At 33.0% G+C, this 19,731-nt stretch overlaps 1 protein-coding gene across 2 annotated transcripts; it reads right to left on the bottom strand.

The window, feature by feature from the left end:
* Nucleotides 1–74: 74 nt before the first annotated feature.
* Nucleotides 75–19,393, bottom strand: KIF3B_1 (Kinesin-like protein kif3b; the record flags this gene model as incomplete). 2 transcript variants are annotated; one of them, XM_035730552.2, is made up of 16 exons in its annotated part: nucleotides 75–2,021; nucleotides 4,551–4,601; nucleotides 5,753–5,956; nucleotides 9,613–9,860; nucleotides 11,503–11,808; nucleotides 14,172–14,326; nucleotides 15,126–15,410; nucleotides 16,707–16,839; nucleotides 17,178–17,270; nucleotides 17,303–17,372; nucleotides 17,413–17,492; nucleotides 18,589–18,797; nucleotides 18,832–18,956; nucleotides 18,992–19,099; nucleotides 19,130–19,215; nucleotides 19,252–19,299. In XM_035730552.2, the coding sequence occupies 16 exons, from the start codon at nucleotides 19,297–19,299 to the stop codon at nucleotides 1,949–1,951; spliced, it is 2,274 nt and encodes a 757-aa protein (XP_035588056.1). In that variant the 3' UTR covers nucleotides 75–1,948. The 2 variants fall into 2 exon arrangements, with proteins under 2 accessions (XP_035588056.1, XP_051073491.1); XM_051213764.1 differs by lacking the exon at nucleotides 16,707–16,839 and having other exon boundaries at nucleotides 19,252–19,393.
* Between the last annotated feature and the right edge of the window lie 338 nt (nucleotides 19,394–19,731).

Raw genomic sequence — 19,731 nt, 5'->3', positions numbered from 1 at the left:
TAAGAAGACAAAGATTATCAGAACTATGTGATATATTAGGACAATACACTTCGAACAATCTGATCACATATATACTTGTTAAGAATAAGTATATAAGAAGGGGAGTTTTTGAGATTTTAGTAATTTCAATAGTTGAAATCATGATTTAATTGAAGTCAGACTACCATAGAACACCTGGAAGCACTGGATGGCCGTTACGTCCTGTTGCAGGACTCCTAGGTAGTGCGCATCCACGACCCCGCCTCGCGGATTCGAACCCAGGACCTGCCGGTCTGTCGAGTGAGAGTTTAACCACTAGACCACTGAGCCGGCAGCCAACAGTGTTAATGTCTAACAGGACGAAACGGCCGTCCAGGACTTGCAGGTTTCCTATGGTGATCTGGCTCCAATTAACTCATGATCTCAACTACTGAAATTACTGCGATCACCACAAAACCCCTTCTCATGTTGGAAAAACATTTACATATAAAAATAAAAGGTCAACTAGACTGGAAATGGATTAAGAGGAGACAAGGATAATAATAAGAGTAATAATAGTAATGTGAACACAATTTGGAACCTCATTACTCTGGATAATAAGCCAAATATTACCAGGTTAAGTTTTGGGTGTGAACAAACTGTTTTTGAATACACAAACGGGGTTTGAATTTTCGTATGGCTAAGGCTTCCATAAACCTTGGTACACGCTCTTTTACACTTTTATACAACACCACAAAAGCCGAGTTAAGATCAATCCTGTGGCCTGTTTAGATTAAATGTTTAGCAATAGAGGATGATGGATGTTTGTCCTTTACTCTTATCGGGTCACTTGATTCTATTTGTTTCTGCAAACATTTGGGTACATGTTCATATATCCTAATCACGATTGCTCCTCCATATGTATGTGTGACCACACACACATTTAAATTGGTAAACACAGTGGGATGTAACATAACCTTTTTTGTCTTTTAGGTTTTGGATGAAGCATGAACCTTGTTCTTTTTTTCATAATGACCTTTGCTGCGCAATACGTTTTGTTGATGACTGATTTAAGACTGTGTTCCAATTAAAGTTGTGATAATCTCCACCTTCTTATTACGTTATCGAAATGGTTGAAATGTTGTTAAGGCATGCTTGATAGATGATATTGGTTTGTTCAACACATAAAAATACACAACATTCAACTTCAAAAACATAATTCTAACCATTTAAACTTGGCAGTGAGTATTCAAGATGTAAGAAGCCTATTGAAAAAAATATAATATGAGCACCGATTTCAGATCTATAGGGGAATGTTGACGTGCCAATGTGCTGGGAGTGGCTCTTCATTAAATCAATTTTTTTTCTATCATTACATAGATAGAAGTTAATCTGTCAACCAAGGATTCACACTATCCATTTTCTTAAGATAAAGAATCTAATGTGTATTACGACGAAGAGGGACTTGAATATCTACCTTGTTGACATTAATTATTTTGTGTACTTACTTACTTAAGCCTGTTACCCCTCATGGAGCAGTATAGGCTGCCCACTAGCATTCTCTATCCAACCTTGCTAAAAAAACGCTGACCCGAATAAATAATTATTTCGTGTAGTTACATATTAAATAATTGGTGTCGCCATGATAGCTTTCCAGTAGATAATTCAATTTTGTTTATCATTTAGATCAGAACTAAATGAATATGGATTAGATTAGAGTTTTAAATTTTAAACCAAACAAAAGTTTTAGTACCAGTATAACATTAGTTCAGTTTTGGTGATTTCTAACTGTTGGTGGGCTAACTAAGATTATCGACGTATTTATGAGATGACCCAACAATGACCTCACTGATGAATAGACATCCGCTGCTTAATAACTCCCATTGAATTGTGAAAAATTCATCATTGTTTACACAGTTATATATATATGGAATAGTTAACAAAAGTTTAAAAGTGTGATGAACAAAATCTTGATTGAACAACCTCTGTTTTATTTAGGTACAAGTCCTTTAGATTGAGGAAATATTTGAGTATCATCTTTTTGTGTTGCACCACTATGTATTCTATCAGTAAAATTAAAAAAATAAAATAAAATGAACAGATGAATATGACAAATTCTATTCAAATTACATAAAATTTATCCTGTCTATAGGCATAGTAGTTTTTGTATTCTCTAAATGTATTAAGGAAATTAATTTCATAAAGCCTTTTGAATTCTCTTATCTTATTGTGGACTAATGAACCTGAATGAAATTAGTAAACCTTACAATTATACTGAATTTTAGATAGTCTAATGGAATAGATCAATATACTCCGTAAAAATATTGAAGTTTACCAGTAATACTGATAAAAACTTCTCAGTAATACTATAATTTTGCAACATTCATTAGAATACTTAGTAAAATGTTATTTAGTTTTAAAATTCCTAATTAAATGTATTTAAACACAAATTGACACTATGTATTCAAACTAAAACAATGAGCAACTGCAAAAACAATAACAGTCGAAATTTCCTGATAAAAACCATTCTTTTATTCAAAGATTCATTGTGTACAGAACAAATCGCAACAATACGGATCATTGTAGAACAATCAATCAAATGGAAGTCATAAGTCTACGTTAACTTCATCAACTACGAGAAAGCATTTGATAGAGTGGACAGCACAATACTATGGAGGCTTCTTCGACAGTACGGTGCGCCTGAGAAGATAGTCAATATCATACAAAATTCCTATGATGGATTAAACTGCAAAATCGTGCATGGAGGACAGCTGACAGACTCGTTCGAATTAAAGACCGGTGTCAGGCAAGGTTGCTTACTCTCAACCTTTCTCTTTCTCCTGATGATCAACTGGATCATGATGTCAATATCTGGGGAGAAACATGGGATACAGTGGACAGCTATGATGCAGCTGGACGGTCTAGACTTCGCAGATGAACTGGCTCTTCTATTACACACGCAACAACAAATTCAGGAGAAAACGAACAGTGTAGCAGCAGTAAGTCTTAACATACACAAAGCGAGATTCTCCGATACAACACAGCATGCAACAATCGAATCACACTTGATTGAGATTTTGAAGATGTACATACTTGGGCAGCATTATTGATGAGCACGGTAGATCTGGTGTAGATGTGAAAGCGCGGATCGGCAAAGCGAGAGAAGCATATCTACATCTGAAGATCATCTGGAACTAAAAACAACTGTCAACTGCCAACATCAAAGTCAGAATTTCTGATACAAATGTCAACACAGTTCTACTGTATGGGGCGGAAACTTGGACGATTACGAAAGCCATCATCCAGAAGATACAAGTGTTTATGAACAGCTGTCTACGCAAAATGCGTCGTATCCGTTGGCCAAACACTATCAGCAACAACCTATGGGAAAGAACAAACCAGATCACAGCAGAGGAAGAAATCATGAAGAAGCGCTGGAAGTGGATAGGACACGATTGAGGAAAGCACCCAACTGCGCCAGAAGGCAAGCCCCCACTTGTAATCCGCAAAGCGAAAGGAAAAGATGAATATTAAAGAATACAGTACGCCGAGAAATGGAGATAAACATGAGAAGAATGAACAAAAATTGGATAGAACTAGAAAGGAATGCTCAGGACAGATTGGGTTGAAGAATGATGGTAGGCAGCCTATACTCCATTGAGGGTAACAGGCGTAAGTAAGTAATAATAATCCCAAAAATAGAAGTTGGTTGGAGCAAATAACCTTGAGGTACTTATTGTTGCATCGTATGATGTATTTATTTCTATTTAGACAAGATATTTTGTTTTCAATATCTACGGGATTTTTGTCAAATTAATCTCTACTTAATCTTCTTTATTTAACTATTCCTAAAAATAAATGTTATAAACTACTGATTCACACTAGAAGCTAAAAGTGAAACAAGGGAAATTTTACAGAAAATATGGTGAGACTATCATTTATAGACAACATCTGAGCGACGCCAGATTGACCTTCAGAGTGTCTACTTAATAACCAAGACAAATTGAAGGTTATAAATCTGTATGAGGAATTAAAATTATGATTTACAGTTGATGGTTAAGGTTAGAAATTAGATTTAGATTTTCCATCACGAACTGACATCACCTATAATGCCAATACTTTATTTAGCCAAATAGATGGGTGAATTTCGCGCCAAAATCCAAGACTTGTTATGTTATACGTGATTGATTCCTACATAAATTATAATCTCACTGAAAATATTAACAATGTTTTAGAAATTATAAAAAATTCTATCAGTAATATCATAAAAACTAAGATAAATTATTGAGATAAAAAATTTTTCTTTAAATTATTATCATGACAAAAATAAATTTCTGTATAGTTAACAAAACAGAAAAAAAAGGATATTGGAATAAAGTAGATCTAGGTCAAGGAAAAAGAAAAGTAAAAAAAATAAAGAAAAGAACTGTCAAAAACTTATCAAGAAAAAGTATAACTTCATCAGTATATTCTTCATTTTATCGTAAAACTAACAAAAATAAATGTGAAAAATCAACTATTTCATAATGAATAGTAGGAGTTAACTCTATAGAATATGAATAAGTTAAATAAAATTGACAATTTTTTCTTACCGTTTTTCTGATTTCTTTAATTTAGACAATGAAGACTGAAATAGTGAAGGGCTAAATATGAAAGTTAAGAAAAAAAATAATGCAAGAATCTGCAAAAAAAGCATAAGGAAGTCAACCTATAAATTTTCACAATTTGATACATGATTACTAATTGTTAATTGGAATATTTTATTATGAATTATAAGATTCCTCATTTATAAGATAAAATATTAACACCGTTGGATGCCGGCGAGTTCAGTGGTCTAGTGGTTAAGCGCTCTCGTGCGAGACCGAAAGGCCATGGGTTCGAATCTCGTGAGTAGTCGGAATCGTGGATGCGCAGTGCTGAGGAGTCCCATACTAGGACGAAACAGCCGTCCAGTGCTTCCAGGTTTATCATGGTGGTCTAGCTTCAATTAACTCGTGATTTCAACTATTGAAATTACTAAAATCTCTAAAAAACCCCTTCTGATTATTTGCTAATGACAATCAACATGAACTACTCTACATTATTGTCAAAGTGTAAGATATTTACAAATCATAGTTAACAAGATTGATTGATCTGAATTAAACAAATCAGTAATCATTGAATAGCCGATTCATTTTAATGTAAGGCTTTTCAGTAGTTTGTACCTACGATTCCATCAGGAATCAAACTCAAGACATTGAGATATTGTAAACAAAACAGCTCTCCGGTGATTTTGATTTTAATTGGTTGCTTAATTAGGGTCAGTTAGTTATATGAACTATGGACCTGAACAATCTTTATAAAATCTTTCCAGTAATGGGTTGTAGATAAGACAGATCTTAGCTTCATGTGTAATCCTTATGCTAAAATACACTGGTCGGATGAGATAAATCTAGATTACTCATTACAGTATCCTGTTTGGTATTTTCAAGAAAATATTTTTCAAAATGCTTGTAGAAAACTTATTATTATCACTAAAGATCCTCGTGTCTATAGATGGTCAACGTATAATTTCGGCACTTCAAATATCTTATATAGATTAAGAGTAATAATAATTTATTGTTGTGCTAATCAATGGCAACTGCGTTAGCTCTTTGCAGATTAAGCTGTTGAGAAATTTTATGATTAACTCTTTTTAAATGAACAACCATGAGTGGAAATAATGAATCATTTTTCCTTAAAAATTTGCTTGGAAAGAAAACTTGATAGATTATAAGATGAGATGTTTATCAGTGTTATACAACAGTTTCAATACCTTCCATCCAATTCTAAATCTTCTTCATCCTGTAGTGCAGCTTCCAATGCAGCCACCACCTGTGGAGCCAATTGTGGTGGTTCATAATCCCTTGTAGTACGTCCAGGTAAGTCCATATCCAAAGTTAATATCTGTTTGTTTCGGAATCTAGGGTTTGGATCATAGTTGGCAGCCATACGTGCATAACGACAAACAGATTGTTTACTTTTCAAAGTACAACAAAAAGACTGATTAACATTATACCTTTGACATAATCAAAGTGTAAATAGTATGACTGCACATAGCGAAGCACAGTGCAGTAAATAAATAATAATTTGTATGGGTTGCATTCATTCTAAATAATAGTTATATTGTCTAGTCACAGTGAATTGTCAAGAAGATTCATTGCTGACACGAGATTTGCAATGAAAAGAAAGATCTGCAAGATTACTATCAAATACTCGCGCAAATATTATATTCTAAATGAATAGTTCCAATCGTTTAATTGAGACAGTATATTGTTGTCAGTAAATATGGTTTCATTTTCAAGCACGAAGCCATCATTTACCGTACAACTTCACTGTGTTATTATCACCTCAGAATTACGTGAGAAAACATTTAATTTTATGTTTATTTAAAATTTACATACTGCTTGCCATAGGAAGGCCAAGTAAAATAAATATTTCTTAGATAGGGTCTGTAAGTTCAGAAATGGAAAGTACTACAAGGTCCTAGAAAGATGATTATAATTTTTACTGATTCGGATTATTTTCCAACGAAGCTAAGGGATCTGCATCAGACTGGATCCACTTGAATTCCTAATAGCAATTAGAGATGAACTGGATACACGTAACTCGGCAGGAGAAACGGAAACTATTTGAAGAAAGAACTCCGATAAATAATGATCAGTCATTCACACCTATATTTTACAATAATACAATTCGTAGACAACTATAATGCACTCATCTTCTATCGATCATATCACCTTTACACCTCTATCTTCATTCGATTCGTACCCATTCCTTTTATGTGATACACTATACTACTTAAATAATCATCAGTAACTCATGTTTATTTAACATTCGATCATCATCCCAAGGTCTCAGATACTTAGCTGAAACGAATTCTTATTTCCATAGACAAATTATTATAATGCTTTAACTCGCTTATGCCTAAGACAGCATTCATTACTCTTTTTCACGTAACCTTTATCATACATTCCACCACTTAACACCTTATTTGTTTTGAGACAGCTTGTCTACCGTCAAAGTATGGCTCCCAATTCTTCGTATTAATCTTTAGAAAGCGTTTGGCACGACATTTTGCTATACTGTGGGTTCTTGAAAGCGTTAAGAGTTTCCTATCTACTTCATTTTGTGTACGTATTTTCTAAATGAATATAAATTGACGGCCTAACAAATCCTCAGATAACTCACAATTAGAGGTATGTAAATTCATATTGTTTACATTATTTTACTTCATAGTACGATGATCCAAAATAATCGAGTCTTTTGATTTCAAGATTTCACACGGTAGTCTATCGTTGTGCCACAATTCATGTAATTTTCTAACCTTCTCAGTAATATCCCATAAAAGTTATCAACGGAGCACAACTTTAATAAAACAAGTTACAAAAAAGTAATTCCGCTGCTGTACGAGTTATATAGAGACGACAAATCAAGCTTAAAAATCTCGGACTTTAAAAAATCCTAATTTGCGGCCACAGTTTTACTATCTTATTGGGTAATTTATGAGACCCGCCGAGATCTTACCACTTAATCTGAGGTAATATCAAGAAAAGAGGACAATCAAGCTGAAAAACAATTTAGTATTATTCACAATAGGGGCCATCATTTTCATTGATAATTGTTGATGAATATAATTTATAGTAGTTTACAAAGTTAATGTCTGAAGCGAACCGTGACCTACTTGTTCGTTCTGTTAATAACTAAAACAAACTAACTACTTTCTTAAAACATTTTCTGTCCAACTTATAAATGTGAGTTGGATGTAAAAAATATGTTGTGTGACCGGTGAAAGTAAGGTGTGAATGACCAGTAGGCGAAGACAGATGTATAAGGCACTATATGTTATAATAAACTCCTTCCCATTATTGATTTCACTGTGCTGTATTCCGTACTGCGTTAATAAACAGTTATTCTGTGTCCATAATCTCATTCTCAGTTATCTATGTGTACAGCTGGATCTAGTCTAGTGGTTTGATTATCTCCTATCTAATATTGTGATCTAGTTTTCCCAGTAGTATTATCCATTCTAGTGTTAATGCATAAACTATATTGTGTTACCTACAGTGTTTTGTACCAGAGGGTAAATCTTTTATTACCGATGGAGAAAAACCGAACGAAGTGAGTTATTTTCATAAAATTTTACCAGATCATTATTAACATTGTAGCATCACGTTACGATCTTCGAATCTATGTATAACAAGAACCGTAGAGGTAGTATTACCCAATCCGACTGACTGAAATAAGATGTACTGGTAGTTAAACTTGAGTGAGTAAACAGTAAGACGTTTTCAATGATCATAAATCGTTCAATATAATAGGTAGCTATAGATAGAATTTTTTTAAAACATCCATATGTATGGGCACAGAGTGTAATCTGACCGAATCGCGAAACAGATTAAAAATGTACTAATACATCAAACTGAAGATGTAAAAGTTAACGATCTACTCAAACTTCGAATTTCGGAACTTCTGTGATGAAAGCTTATTGGTTTGGCTCAATAATATTTATATCGGAAAACTTGTTGACCATCTCACGAAGCACGCTATTAGAAAACTGATAAATCAATTACCGTGTGACTAGAAAGCATAGAATGGACTAGAAATAGTTCTGAGACTAATGCGTCTGTAAATCTTCAAAACAATGTAATTAAACTTAGGAGATAAATAAAAAGTCTGTAAATGACTCTTAGTGATTTTAAACAGTTTACCAAACACTGAAGAGTTATTTTTGGTTGACACGATACAAAATGGGGCAATATTTTTGCTTGTAACATCCAATAAAGTAATCCCACTGGTTAAAATCTAGATCTTGAAATATTTTCCTACAGTTCATAGATTACAGGACATTTGATACAGCACTAAGTCTTTCATCTCAAATCTCATGATGTTATCAGTTATTATTTAATAAAATCCAGAGCGTCCAATCTTTAATAATCTGTCTATTTTTAACTAAGTAAAATATTGAAAAAAATAAGCTTAAATTTCATGGTTGTGAGCTACAAATATGTGTTGTTGTATGATAAAAGCACTAATGGATGATTTACACGAGGTTATATGAAGCTATCAAATTATAAACTGTTATATCTGAGCGAAGATTAAATCACGAGTAACTCCTAAGACATATTAATTGACTAATATTATCTATATATTCTTATGGTATAACTATGCAATAATTAGATTATATACATTTATATTCCTCTTATTATAAGCTTTATTGTAGACCATAATTTATTGTTGTACGATTTACGGTTCTTAAGCTATGTTCAGTTTATTAACTACTGCCTTCCACGTTCACAGTCCCTTTTGGGCTTTATTGTGTACAAATGTTATTTCCTAACTTATGGTGCGTTGCGGTCTGTTTGATTGATATATGAACCCAGTACGTCTGAAATAAATGATTCAATTCGATTCGCATATTGGAAGCTGGTATTGGTGTTCTGGACTCAAGTGGACGGGCTAGGCGGACATAGGACTAATAAGGACGCTAGGCTGCCCATACCGGTCGAACGTCATTGGTTTGGCACAGTGGTAAGATTGTATAAGTCGTATTTTGATTGGTGGATAAATTACGTGATAAAAAGCCGGACATAAAGTCATATTATAAACCACTAATATAAAGAAATGATTGCTTACCAGGATGGAATATTTAGGTTTGTACCATCATCACTAGACTGAAAAAGTGGTTTCAGTTGCCATCTTTCAGTTTCTTCATTAAAATAAATTCGTTTTTCTAATTTCTCTTTTTCTTCTATTGGTATGAAGTTTTCCAGAATTAACAACTGTAATTTAATTTCACGTGTTAGTTGATCTTGAATTTTTTCGTGTTCTTGACGTTCTACAGTATGATCTTCTTGTATATCAGATGTCTTCTGTTTAATTTCCTAATGTATACAAATATCTTTCATTATTTATAAACTCAGATTATGATTTCATTGGATTAATGAATAAATTAATAAATTATTTTAGTCTAATATTTCTAGTTTATATCAGGTTAATTTTCTATCATGGTACATTAAGATTAAAACTAGTAAACCCAGTTTAAGATGTCGTCGAACTGACTATCTGATAATGATTTGTCGAAACTGTTTGTTAGAAAACCAAGCTTAATAAAAGTAGTTGCTGAAGACTTTCATTCCACGAAGAAGCTACAGTTCAGTACTTCCTGGTTTTCTACTATATTTGAATTAGTATCACCCGGTAATGAGTACTATGTAAAATTTAAAAAAAATTAATCTCTTCAAAATATTTAAAATATGAGTAAAACTATTAAAGGAATAGTATGTAAGCAAACTAAGAAAGTGACGAAGAAAATGAGTGCATAAACTCATTCTATTTTAATAAGTTAGGAGTCCAGATGGAAAAACTCGGTTTCATATTGTTATGCAGGTAAAAATACCAACTATAATAGCTTTTTTATCAAAAAGAAAGTTTGAATTTTAAAATCTATCATTTATTAAATATTTGATAAGACATCCTCAGTTTGTTTACACAGCCACTAAAGCCTACAAAATAATTATCCTCAGTGTCGTCTTGTTTACCTGAAAAAGTGATAAAAGGCTTGACATATAGATTTGCCGAACTTTTATTTAGATACAGTACCGCTATAGGAAAAAAAGAAAGTTGATCAGGTAGTTGGTTAGATGGCATAAAAGAGTATACACTGGTAATAATAAATAAAGTTAACCTAAAATGTGTCTTAAGAGAATCACAGTTAACGTATTAAGAAGAATACGATGAGTAGAGCACCAAGTTACTTTTAGTTACGGCAGAGTTATTTGTGAACTCTCAATATGAAGAGGGTACTTACTATGGAAGATTCAAAAATCGCTAACAGTGATATTGAAGTATAGCATCGTAAAAGCAAAATTAATATTGATAGAGTTTGCTGTGAATGCAAATATACCAATAAAGACTGATAAATTTTATTACTTAATATTAACACTTAGAAAATACAAACCCTTACAAATAAACTCATATCTGTCAAATGAATTATTGGTTTTGTGGACTCAGAAGATTAGTTGTTAATAAGCTTTGAGTTCGAGTCTCAGTACTACTGTCAACATTAGAGTGCAGGTACATCCGATTGATAAGTCTGAAACAAGACGAAATGCACTTTCTAGCTTCCACTCTTGGCCATATACACTAAGAATATGATTAAATATTCGTTGATTTTATGTACTTATAGATAATTTTTACTAGGTATTTGTTATTTTTGAATGTTGCCTATTTCTTATATCCACCAACTCGTTTCACTATCCTATTTTTATTTCACACTTGTTAATACTTAGATATGTACTTATTGATTGTGACACTCATGTCTATATTGTAATTTACTAGATTTTTCAGTGTATAAGTGGAACTTCAGTATATCTATGGTTTATCTGTAAAACAAATCAATTATTAATGAATAATTCTCTTTGTTTTTATTTGCTCAGAGATAACTATTTAGTATTCTATATTATTCCTAAAAAATATTTGGTTTTCTCCAAAACTCTAAACATAGAAAACCAAAATACAACATACTTGTAATTTTTCAAATAATTTTTTTAACTTTCTAGTGTTTACTTCTACTTCTTGTTTTAATGATGTGAAACCTTCTTGTAAATTAGCCATACTCCCTTCTTCTTCTTCCATACGAGCTACCATTTCACGCTCACGACGCTTTTGCTCAGCCATTTGTGTCCGTTGTTGAGCTAAAGTTACTTCTTGCATGCGAGTGTGTTCAACGATTGATTGATCACCTCGAAGTAATTTACTCTCCATAGCTCTTAATTTGGACTCTAACTGTTGCGTTTTTGTTTGTTCTTCCTGAAGTTTTATTTCTTTTATCTACAGTAAATAACATTCGTCAAGGTTAAATAAGATGTAAATTAGGATGATAAGTTTATTGAATTTCATGAAATTTTAAATTCTGATATAAATGTCGATAACCCGTTGTAGATTAGCATTAGAAATTGGGTTGATTTAACATTATTGAAAATATACAAAATTTATCCCACATTTCAAGGTTATCACTAACAATTAAGCTATGATGAGTAGGGCTATGTTCAAGTAATTAAAAACAATATTCTTGTTTTGTATTGTTTTAATATTGTTTTTAATGTAAATCAAGGTAACACTTACCATAAACGGATTGTTGTTCTGTCATTTAAGTAGAAACATATCATTTACAAATAACTTGATTCAAAATAGAATTTTCCATATTATGGGTATTTGAAATTAACCAAGTTTTTAGCGACCGAATCTTTACATAACAATTAAAGTCAAAGATAAGGCAAACCATATGTAGTTTACACTTGAATTTTACCCGTTATCCTTTTTTTAACTATAGGCGGTTTGGTTAAGCGGTTTAATGAAAACATTATACATTTGTGTATATGAATAGTTGATGTAAAAATAAAAGTAATTTAGAAATAATATCAAATGTTTAAATCATTTTTTTTAAATGTCAGATTTACCGAACACACATGTATATCAGATACTTCTGATATTTTATTTTGTTTTGAAATCAACTCAGACATTGAGGCGGATGTATAAAAAACCAATATTCATTGTATTTATGAGATGAAAATGCATTTTTGTACTAAAATACATTTTGTTAACCTATTTTGACTATTATCAGAAGTGGTTTTTTTTAGAGATTTTAGCTATTTCAATAGTTGAAATTCCGAGTCAATTGAAGCTAGATCACCATGAAAAACCTGGAAGCACTGGATAACCATTTCGTCCCAGTATGGGACTCCTCAACAGTATGCATCCAGGATCCCGCCCCCTGCGAGAATCGAACCCAGTACCTATCGACTCTGTCAGTGCTTCCAGGTTCTCCATAGTGGTCTAGCTTCAATTGACTCATGAGTTCAACTAGTTGAACTATGATGTTTTACGGCTTTACATAACAATAAAAAAACACTATTACTAATTGTTCATCAGTTATTCTATCTTTTGGAATTCGTTTACCTGAAAATTGTGCCATTATCTTATTTAACCTTGGAAATTATGGTTTACTCATACTTCAAATAACTAGTTACTGATCAATAAACAACTGCAGGCATTACTCATTCTCTTTCTTTACTAAAAACCTAATAAGTGCGCATCTTTCTCTTCTTTTAGATATGGAAGAAAAAATTATATCTAATCATCTTAGTATGAATTTACTTATGTATTTATCCATTTGAACACAATTTTACTATATGTGAAGAAACTAGCAGAATTTTCAAGATATAGACACTATTAAATGATGGAAATAGTTTAAGCTATCTAATGTAGTATTTATAAAATCAATGGGAAACTATAAGTCCCACTAAAAATTCACGGACTTTATATAAAAACTAGAGTTTTTCAATGTAAAATTTAAGCCCTCAAATTATGGATAGAAATTGCACACTCTCACTTAATATATTTAAGTTTTTAATCCATTCAGAGCAACTGAGCTTAACTAGAGAAAGCAGTTTACTAAGTGCACTACACGATTTGAGTAAAGAAGTGACCTTTTAACTGGAAGTTCATATCATTTTATAGACAAATAATTCTTGTCTATAGATAACCCGATATTTGTCCCCTATCTAATTATCTTTTTTTACATAAAACACTAAGATTTGAGCCCATTTTTATACTAAAGTTTAGACGTTGTATGATAGGATGATAGAACGTTGCCAAGGAATTGATGTTATTCAACGCAAGAGATAAGCAAGATGCAGCGCAGAAGATGAGAACCAGTTTTACATCAAGAATAGATCAACAGAGTTTCTCACTATGATTTTTATACATGTTTTACATATTATTTTAATTTTCACAGTGTAGCTTAGTCTACCTACAACTGATTAATAGCTTAATGTAGAAAATGACTTACTAATGTCATAAGAACAGGAATATCACAATCACTATAAGTACCTGACCTACAGAAGTGAATCCTTGATTTCATCACTAAAATATGATGTATTGATTTACTTAGTAAATATTTCCTCACAAACAGTGAACTGTTCCACTGATTTCTTGGTTAAATTTACAATCCAGCATGTCATATTCAGAAGAACAATAACAGCTACACAACTGGACCATCGAAATCAGATATCTCAACACCTTCAATGTCACGTTCAATCTTTGAAGTGTAGCAACATAAAATGGTCGAGTTACAAATGTGTTATAATTTTGTTTCATACAAGAAAAACATTCTCAAAAATGGTAAGTTTTACCTTAAGGTCATTCAACATACGAGATTTTTCTTCTGCAACAAGTGAATTGTCGTTTAAGACTTCATTCTTTTCAGCCAATAGTTTTGCTTGTTGTTCCTTCATATAGTTTTCTATGCTTGTTGCATCATCTTCTCTATCGCTGTTAGCTTCAGAGCCTAATATATAGAATAAAACACCGTCTATAATTACATGGTTTTTAACCTGATGTAATACGGTTTTAAACGGCCTTTTTAAACTTTCTTAGACTTTCAAATATTTTCATGACAAAACGTTAAGTAACAAAATGCGTACCGAAAAGAATTCGGCTAATGGAGGGATCTAGTATGCATATTTTGTTTTACTTTGAACTCTTCAAATGTATTACGGCGTTGATACATTAGTGTCAAGTCTCAATGTTAACATCAACAAAACGATCCAGCCATATTCATCAGAGTCCTCAATAGGGGAAAAAACCATCCCAGATTCCCCTACTATATATAATCAATCTACTGTAAGAAGTTTTGGCAGAATGGCTATATTGCCATGCACATATTCCAGTAAAGGTTGATAAAAGCTCAGTCCTGATTATCAACAAGAGAGTAATTCGAACACCTTTTTGATGGAAATAAGGCACTTTTGATGTTTTCAAACGCATTATTATCAAGAACGTCCTTGGGAGATGGATAGTTAATCATAATGACGACAACCTGTTACCTATCAGTGCTAAAATAACCTTTCGTGACGAAGCGAATGGTCATGAACATAGGCAAGTTGATCCATGTCTCATAAACTAAAGGCCAATATGATAATTAAACCTAGTTAATGACTGAAACAACCAATTCAACTAGTTTCAGCTTCTTATGATTTGTTTTGTTTCTCAGCAGTCTCCCAAAAGGAATTGCTATTCCAGCATATGAAATTGGGTTAGCATCTGAATTGAATATGACTTTTAAAGCAACAAATAATTATACGTACCATCCGACAATATATGTTTTTGTTGAGATCTCTGCTTCCCGTTCTTTTTTTGAGATTGTTTTGGAATGGCAGCGACACAGTTCCTCAGTAGTGATTTAAGCCTATTGATTTCTTCTTGGTATTCTCTCAGCAAGGCATCTTTTGGATCTTCATTTATTTTTGGTTTGTTCCTAATATTTTTAGCACGGTTAGCGTATCTTAGTGTATTTATGGTCTCTTCATAGTTGTAGGTCGCCGGTCCAATATTTGCAATCATGATAGTTTTTGAATTACCCCCCAAAGAATCTGCGATGTAAGAAGTAATATTGGTAAGATGAAATCATAACGTATATGCGACATAATTTCAGTATCTAACATGAGATATTTTATGCCACTTGTTATCTTAGATACAAAGCGTCGCAGAATTTAATGAAAATTTTGGATTTTCGGTTTATACGGTGATTACTGTCCCAACTGTTTTCCCATGTTATTCATAACAAAAGTGTACGTATAAATATTTTCATCATTTCGTTTTATCTATTTATATGACTAACTTCATGGATATAACTAGGTTGTATTTATGTAAAATAATTTATTTACGCTTTGTAATATGCATATCTATATAGTAGCATTCTGAGCAGGCAAGTCTTCGAATAAAAACGCCATGTAAATCAAGTACTCTTCAAAAAAATGTGAGAAAGTAACCTACCTTTACTAATATGCTTAGATTTAGACTTCTGAGTGGTTATTAACAGATTTACAGAAAGAAGCATTTTTAGGAATCAATTTTCTTGGTTTTATTCAATATACAGAGACACAGGAAGTACTTTGTGTTTGTACTCCACTTTATGCGACATTTCGTGGTGTGGAATAATATAAAACTCCCAAGACCAGAAAAATCAGCTTGAAAGAGTAGAAAAGTTAAGTTAAAACTGATTTATTTATCGTCAAATTAGATGTCTAAAAACAATCCACATTAAGCGTCGAACTCCTTGGAAAGTCCTACCGAAAATTATCTCCTAATTAAGCCCGAATGTCTGCTGTATAAAATATGCGGCGATCAGTATTTTATGGCATGATATTAAGATAGTGCTCTGTTTAAACATATTTTTCTCGTGGTAGCACAGGAGAAATAAGAAAACTGGTAATAGGCAGTATTTTGTCTTAATTAACTTGCATATGCTCGCTTAGTTTAAGATGAGCAGTCCAGCCTATAATAAGTGGTTTCATCGGAATGACAATTTAATTTTGACCACATTTTGTATTTTAATGGGGTATGTATTTCAAACCTCTTGAAGTCAACTACAATACTTAAGAGTTTCAGTGTATATATGTAGTGGGGTGAAATACTCAGACTAAAAAAGCTACCAATTCATAGGAAGTTGACACTTGTAGTATAACTTTCTCTGCAAAAACATTTTTTATGTACTTATACATTTATCAAAGTCAGAACAAACATTTGATAACTTTATCAGAAGTTAAGGCTTAGTGCTAGTTATGTATGCGACTGTATCGAAGAACTTGGACAGATAGGATTCGTAACTAGCAAAATGCATAAACAGTTCATTATTCACAATATACTGATAACAAGTAAATTATCACCTTGGAGTAAACGAGTAAGTTTTGAGTCCCGATAGGGTATGTGTGTACTTTTGCCATCCACCAGTGCAGATATCACGTTTCCCAAGGTGGAAAGACTTAAATTGATTTTAGTGGCTTCTTTCAAGCGTTCTCCCTAAAGTATAAATCGGAGATAACTTTTAAAATAAACATAAAACTGAAATAACCAAAGCACTTGATTTAATGAACAGAATTTTTATACTGACACCAAAACGTCCGTTTAACTACACTTGTTCATACGCCAAAGATGTTAATTCACCAGTTGTAACAATGAAAACATACTAAGCTGATACCAAACAATATTAGGCCATTTTGTACTAAAAACAACTTTTTGATGGATAAAAGCTTTACTGTCCTGTTATCTATAGTTCCCAAATACAAACTCTTGGAAAAAGAGGGTGAACAGACAGAAACATGAACTAAATGTTTATTGAGCCATTTGTTCGAACATACCTCTGATAGTGTTTTGGACTGGCGTTCACTACCTGCCAAATCGACGAGGTTTAACTTGCCAACTCGTATATGTTTTTCTCCATCTGCCCCAGTCTATAACTATTTTAAAAAATGGCTAACCATACCTTGCAACTCTCAACAGTTACAATAAAAATAGCATGGGATCGCGAACTGTGTTCATTCATATTAGTGGCTCTAAAATGCTATGTAGTCTGAAATATAACCAATTACTTACCCAACTGCACGATTTTGATATCCAATCTTCATAACCTTCTGGATTTCATCTATACTTTTGGTAAGAACAGAGGACAAGTCCTGACCATAAGAAATAAAATGAGGTAAGATCAAATGAAATCACTTTACAAAAAAGCCAGAACATTACATTCTCAATGAGAAATTGTGATCAGCAAGTTACTCAATATATCTGAAAGATCGATTAACCATATTACTAGTTATCACAGAAATCTGAAGTAAATTATGCAACTGTGGAACAAGAAATAGACTGTGGGACTGGTAAGTTACTACAAGCCTACAATGATATTGTAAAATGCCACTTGTAAAACTAATTCCAATTTCTATCGATATAATTAGCTCATCGTCTATAAAAGGTTGAGTCAAACACTTGGATTAAGCTGGAAAACGACACAGCTTTCGTGGGACTAGTTTTATTTAACCGCACCATCCTTGCCACTACCAACCGTAATTTTGACAATCACTCTTATCTGCATAAAGACATAACATAAAGTAGGCACCTGTAGAATCTGGACGTAAGAAACATGTAAAACATGATGAAGTAAACCTACTAAATTATTATAAACATATAATGAACGTAATGAGAGTTGAATTCGAATGCAATGAAAATTCACCCGTAATTTGTATTATCAGTTTCTTTTACTCATGACAAAAGGAATGGTCCAAAAAGCAATAATTTGCGCGAGTTACAACAAAACTGTTGACCTTTGCCCGCTCATCAGATGATTCAACCAACCATAATAAATTCGTATGCTGAATACTAGTAAGTTTTGGTTTGTAACGACAAGTAATTGACATGACTAATAAGGTTCTCTTTCAAAATGAAACTGAAACAGACTATGAAATTTATTTGTGTGGGTCTAACCGATCGGTTTAAACTGTTTTAGTCTTTCGATATCAGGAGCATTAATCACCCGCTAACGTAAAGAGTTCACGCTAGTAGTTACATTTTGGTACAAGCTGTTAAAGACACAAAGAATTATTACTCTATTTTTTATCAGTACACTATATTATTACAAGCCTCCTACATTCTAAAATAATCTGATCATTTTGGCAGAAATCCTTTGAGAGCGGCATCTTCTGAAATTTAAAGAACGTTAACGAGAGGCTCATAGTCGAACAACTAGATGAATAGAGTTGCTTGCTCAAATGTGCTTACCTTTACAAATATTCCACTGTCTGGTTTTTCTCTGATTTCTAAGTGCTTTGATTGGTCTCTGCGAAGCAGATCGCGAATCTCTTCTTTGTAAATTTCTAAGTAACTCGCTCGTACAAGATATTGAGCATCCATAGACTTCGATATATGGTCAAATATATGAACGAATGAGTTTGGCATTACACCTCGTAATTCCGGGTCATCCTGAAGGCCTGTTAAATATTTGAGTCAGCTTGCAAGCCATACCTTGAATAGTGAAGGTTTTTCCCGTTCCGGTTTGTCCGTAAGCAAATATGGTTCCGTTGAAGCCATCTAGAACACTGTTAATTAGGTCCCGAAAAGTTTCATCGTATAAATCTCTTTGTTTCGAACTTTCTAAGATAAAGAGATATTGAAGACCTCTTACCTTTCATCGTAAACAGCGTCAAAACTGAATCTTTTTGGATCATCATTCAGTTTGGCGATTGGATTACGAACTTCGATAGTCCCATTCGAACAATCGACAAACACACACCTAAAGGTTTAAGAGTTCAAGGGTCCTAACTTTTTGTGACCATCCGAAGCCTCTTTTTCGTTTAGTGGTCTACATCTCACCACTACCTTCACTGATTCTGAAGCATCGAACTTAGTCTATTCAAGATGTTGATCAAATACGAATTTTGTTACTTGAGCCATCATATAACGCGGTGTATACGGTACCGTGGTAACAACCATTCGTGAGATTCGACACCTGAAGTGATAAAAATGGAAAGGTTGGTAGGTCTTTAAGTCTTGTCTAAGAAGTTACAATTGGACCCTGCGAGTTTACTTGGAGTAGACATATCGTCACAATTGGTCTTGCTCAGATGAAATGTAAACATTAACATCGAAAAATCCGATTCAAACTCAGATTGAGAAGGGGAATGTACTGGACGCCATTTAATAGTCCAGATGATTGAGGTATTTCAAATGACTCGGTTTTTTCACTGTGTTGACAGATGGAGCTCCAATCATTTGTTGGGGTTAGGAGTTTTACCGGTTGATGGCGCAATGGGAAAGTCATCAGTCAGCTAAGATGAACTTGGTTCTAGGGCTATGAATTTTTTTGAGTCTAATTAAAAACTCGGTTTCTAGGAGAGGAAATATCAGCCCATAATACAGTAGGCT

This window comes from Schistosoma haematobium, chromosome 1 (genome assembly GCF_000699445.3).
Source record: "Schistosoma haematobium chromosome 1, whole genome shotgun sequence".
Classification (NCBI taxonomy): Eukaryota; Metazoa; Platyhelminthes; class Trematoda; order Strigeidida; family Schistosomatidae; genus Schistosoma; species Schistosoma haematobium.
Note: the sequence above shows the minus strand (reverse complement) of the source record. Positions and strands in the feature narration are given on the sequence as shown.